Below are 5,577 nucleotides of genomic sequence, written 5' to 3'. Positions count from 1 at the left end.
TTGACATAGACACAGATCCCATTGTTGTCTACTGCTTGGAGAAATACCTTAGACAAAAAGCACTGGCTGAGTTACTTTAGATCTATTGTATACCTTTTCTGCTATGAAAATAAAAGAATTTTAAAGGTATATTTAAAATTATTTATATGTCCATTGTAATAAAAGCCTTAGTAAACTAACAAATCTGATCATTAATTCATCATTATAAACAGAAGTCAGTGTGGGCATCGCACTTCTGATTACTGTGCATTGGTGTTTTTGGAAAGACACTTGAGGAGAAACACATCTTTAATGCAGTAAAACATCTTACAACAAATGAATACCTTGTAAGCCACAAACAAATGTATACAAATAAGCTAAGAAAACGGAAAAGAAGACACACCCCAACCTGCACAGTAGGTACAGGTATACTGTACCTCTCCAACCATCAGTCAACATATAGCATTTCTTTGTCACTCTCCAACAAGTTCTCGCACTCGCTTTTACACACACAAACAAACAACCAAGATAAACCAAGATAAAGATTACGATTCTGCCTTCAGGTGAGTAATCAGATCAGAGCAATCTTAAACTGTAGCAACTGAAAGCATGCAACACATTACTGCAGCTACTGATAACTGCTATTTTGCTACCTTTATGATATGATGTTGCAAATATTTTCACAGTGATATACAGTGTTAATAGAACAGCCTACTGACAGCCTCTTAAATATTGGATGAGATGTGGAATGAGATGGTGATATAATATAAAAACCCACTGTGACAGGAGCCGCCTACACTGTCGTTAACTATTCAAAAACCAGCTTGGCTGCTCTGTTACATGCTGTTACAAACTGAACAGGCTTGTAGAGTACAATTATTCTTTCGTCTGTGGATCATATTTTTGTAAAATTACAGTCTAAATAATATCCCTTAACATTACAGTCCATTGACAGAGCTACAGTACAGTAACATTCAAATTGTCCAGGGAACACAAATGTTTATTTGTGAGCAGATGGGCTGTAAAATAACTTCTGTTTGCATGTATTTGGTTATTAGATGAAAGAGCCTCGCTACGGGTTTAGATAATCCACACTTATTACCATGGGTTACAAAAGATACAGATGGCAACTGACAGGGGAGATACATGAATGTAACAAAGTCAGTTAGTAATCTCTCCACAGTGAATTACATACGAATCAAACTATTGTACAAATTAAAGATGAGGTCATAAAAAGGAAGCAAAAGCTACTGAAGTGTAACATACAGTAGTACAGGATAAAGCATCTTCCCTTCAGTACAGCGACAGTCTCTGCACTGTAAATACAGTATTATGTTCCCCTCAGGTTGGTGCTTTCTTCAATGAACAAGCAACTGCCTGATGCTTTGTACCACATCATCTTCCTTTCTAACCCAGTGCTAGTTGTTGGTGTAACAACTACGTGCCATACACATCATGCCGCAGGCTGGCTTATATTCAGATATGCTGTGGTAGAGTACAGCATAATGCAGGGAGAAGATAGGCAGCAGCCAGGTATCTTGCAATTGTCAAACAACAGAGTTCCCCTTCTTGTCGGCTCTGAGTGAAAGATGAAAGAAAAATACTGTTGTCACATCATTAGGTAAATGGCACGCCTCTGCAAACACTATGTAAACTAGGCAAGTTGCAGATGATTTTATGACTGTAACTGAAATGGGACACGAAATATGCCTTTATGTTCATTTCTGAAAAATTCAGCAGTCATTTTGTTCTTTGTGTCTGTTAAATTGACCAGTTCAACAACGGCCTACTACTTACTTAGCTGCTGTGTCTTGCAATTCTGTATCCAGTCTGATTTAGCATTGGGTTGGAAGGCAGAGAGCAAAGGTTAGTGAGGTAGGTAAACAACAGACGTTGAGCTGGGCTGGGGTGGAGGTGGGGGTGGGGGTAGGTTATTGTGAGTACACATGCAGTTGCTTGGGATTTATGACTTCTATCAACATTGCCATAGGGAGGTGAATGGAAGGAAAGGAAAACAAGCATCAGTGCTCTAAAGTGGGAGTGTTCAAGGTCAAAGGAGTGGTTCACAGCTCTGCAATGCAAAGGGTGCAATACTTTTCCAACAATAAACCAGTCAGAAGAGTTAATATTTTACCCCTATACACTTTTTAACAAGCACTGGGTCAAGGTAAATCTGTACTTCTCATACTGTTAAGACATTGCCGCTTAGATAACAGACAGGATTCAAGTTTGAATTAGGTAGCTTTAATTTTTCTCTCCACTCTATTTCCACCAAAGCATCAGCAAGTGTGTGTTTGTGTTTTTTTAGGGGGTCTGTGAGCTGCAAACAGACCCTTTTACCTTTTTACACTAGATCTGGATATAAATGGCTAAATAGGCAATAATTATACATAAAATCTAATGTATAATAGATTATATGGTATTCTATATTCCACAGAGACTGTTCTCACCAGAAAAACAACAGCACTGGTCATTTGTTCTAATGTTTATCTCTAGAGCCAGTGTTTGGTTTGTCCATTCTGGGCTACTGTAGAAACAACTGTAGATATAAAAGGCTCATTCATAACGATTCTTATTTTCAGGTGATTATACACTGGTGAAAACATAATAATGCATATTATACTCCATTTCTGCCAATAGAGCCTCATTAACGTTACACACTGGACCTTTAACCAACTCATTTTATTTTTCCTAAACTTGACCACCCCTTTAAGCCACTATGTAGGATTTGAACATTTTTACTTTGGGGCAGTCTTGTGGTAGTATTGATAAAACCAGACAAATATGTACACTGCAAACCTGATGATTTTATTTAGTATATAGTATTTGCAGTTACTGGTGACTGCTGTTTGATAAAAAAGCTTTGTTTTAATAGTTGAAACTCATCTCACTGGAATATACTGTTAGCGAGCTGCAGTCAAAATACTGTACCTCATATTCTTTTACACTGTGGGAATATTTTGCCAATTATGAGTAAGTTCAGTCTGTAGTACTGGTGTATTGCACATAAATTCTTATTCTTCAATAGCAAAACATCAGACCAGCACAGTTGTGGGACTGACTGTGTGTATTTCTGGTTGTTTTTGCAAGCTACCCCAGGGTATATATGTTCATTAGATTTCTACAAAAATGTCACAGATGAGGGTTGAAGTGAACCAGTTTACAGGGAAAGCCACATGACAGGCTGAGAGGTAAGAAAATCAATAGCTGGCTTATTTTATGTTGGATGAGGAGACAGCCAAAGGTCAGTCAAAGGTTAGTCCCAGCATGAGAAAATTCGTACTAGCTTTGAAGGATTTTTCAGGGAAGATTTTACACAACCAACTGATCAATACAGGCAGGTTAGGTGAGTTACCTCATGCATGCAAATTTGTGTATACCCCTCTCCTCGTCATACCTTGGGGCAGAGTGAAAGATATATAAGCATGTCTAATTTAGGCACTCAGAGTAAAAGTTTGCACTGAGATTGTTTCCCTTCTCCAAGGAGAAATTCAATGTGTATTAATTGAGCAACTCTGCTAAAAAAAAGAAAGAAAGCATTTGGCTCTCTGACGTGATTACAGCAAAAATTTGTATTTGTCATAGACCATGGCCTTAACATCTAGGAAGGACAAAACACACAAAAATATCTGAAGATAATTATGCCTCATGTCTGCAGTTACATCAAATATACTGTATATATTAGGTTTATGTATTTTTTAGTCCACAAACAGCTGCTGGAAACAAAAGACTCTACTAGTTGGTGTAGACGAAGCAAGGTAACATGGTTCATGTGTCACTCTATGGAGACCATGATGCCAGCCTGTCACTTAAAATAAATAAAAAGGGCAGGGTTTTGTGGTATTTATTGGATTTTTTTGAAAGCTAACAATACCACTCAATGACAAAATGATTTTACATGAGAGGAAAAAGTCACTGTGCAGATAGTATTGTTTCGAGCTTGTGTGGCCACCAAAGAGTGAAGTACAGATTCATATATTAAATATTGATACAAGGTGACTCACTTGACAATGCTGGGTGGAATGTGGACATACTCCATTGGGATGATTTCTCCAAGCTCCTGCAAACTATTCACATACTTGATCTTACTGCTGAACTTGGAGCTGTAAAAACACAGAAATCAGAAACAATCAAGATCTGTAATGTGCTCACTGTAATAGGGAAAGTCGGCACCTATATTTCCCTTCTTATCAAACTGTTTTATTGGGAATAGGACCATAAAGGGTGTCGTATCTTGGTTTGGCCGATAATGATATATATAATAACTGATAGTTTTCATAACTTGTAGTTTTTACAAGGTACCCTCTGATGTACATCTTGTCCTGTGCAATGTGTGTTCTACAGTTCAGAGCGTCATCTAAATGTGAAGTACAACAATGAGACCTTATGAAGGGTCTGGTGATTCCCAGCAAAGTCCGTATGAACCAGGAGGGATGGACAATGATGAACATCTTAAGGTTTTTCTTCAGTCTGTGGAACAAGAGGAGAGGCACAAGTGGTTTAAAAAGATTAGTAAGAGCTTAATTAATAACTATAACTTATTACCAATTACTGCTTGCAGATCTAAAGTACACTTTAGAACAGGACAAGACAAGACTTTTCACATTTCCCATTTTGATTGTGTACATGCCAATTAAATATATTTGCTCATTCAAAATGAAGTCTCTCCTGATTGAAATAAAGTGCTATCAAGAGAGTGAAAAGTATTGTCCATGGTATATACACTTTATGTTAACAGTCCCACAATGCAATGCATGTTATAGATGTGACAAAAATCAGTGATGACTGAAAATGAAGATGATTTATGAGTCTCAGAATTTTAATATTTTACGTTGTTAAAATGTACTGCTCACTATGGAGCAAGAACGAAATTTTGATTTCAGAGGTGGGGGGGACACAAGTATTTTTAATAAAACTCTTCAGTTCACTGTGTTTTCTAGTTTTCTATTGCTATTTTAGTTTCTGGTTCCTTTTTGGTTTGATCTGGTTGTAAAGCATGTAGCAAAACATTATCACCCAATTCTGTGTTTCACCTTGTTAGTCAACTTCACTCCAACTCAGGATGGGTGTAACGCATTTCTTTGAGTAACTTACACTTTGACTTCTAAAGAAGTCTCTTATGTCCACTTTTCTTGCAGACCGGTGTGCAAGCAAGATGGAGTGACAGCGGGGACGGCCAATCACACAAGAACCGGCAGAGCCAATCGAGGAGCTTGTGGGCGGGTCTAAACTAAGGGAGACAGGCTTCAGCTTTGGAGGCGGCCCGGTTTTTCCGCTTTTCTAGCTGCTCGGACGCGGTTCTGTTGACTCACTATAGTGTAACATTGTTTATGGACGGTAAAAACTGCAGGGGACCAAAACGGCCTTTTGAAAAAGTGCAGGGGACATGTCCCCTGTGCCCCCCCCCCAAAATTACGTCCGTGGCCAGAAAGCCAAAACAAAGAGCTGACAGACACAGAAACTGAAAGTGACTTGATGATTCTCTGCAGGTTCATCACTTACAGCAACCCCTTTCACATGACATGTTGTCAGCTTATCCGGTTATAATAGAGCAATATAGGTAAAAGCAGCTTTAAATGGTATCTGTTGTAATGAAAA

General features: G+C 38.2%; 1 protein-coding gene across 1 annotated transcript; it reads right to left on the bottom strand.

Moving 5' to 3' along the window:
* LOC118325247 (protein prune homolog 2-like) lies at window positions 1-4,449 on the bottom strand (the record flags this gene model as incomplete). Its single annotated transcript, XM_035657845.1, is given in 4 exon segments — window positions 1-1,557; window positions 3,335-3,376; window positions 3,984-4,082; window positions 4,363-4,449. Coding segments are annotated over 4 exon segments (240 nt in total).
* Between the last annotated feature and the right edge of the window lie 1,128 nt (window positions 4,450-5,577).

This window comes from Morone saxatilis, unplaced genomic scaffold (genome assembly GCF_004916995.1).
Source record: "Morone saxatilis isolate NCDOM2014 unplaced genomic scaffold, NCSU_SB_2.0 Contig16, whole genome shotgun sequence".
NCBI lineage: Eukaryota > Metazoa > Chordata > Actinopteri > Moronidae > Morone > Morone saxatilis.
Note: the sequence above shows the minus strand (reverse complement) of the source record. Positions and strands in the feature narration are given on the sequence as shown.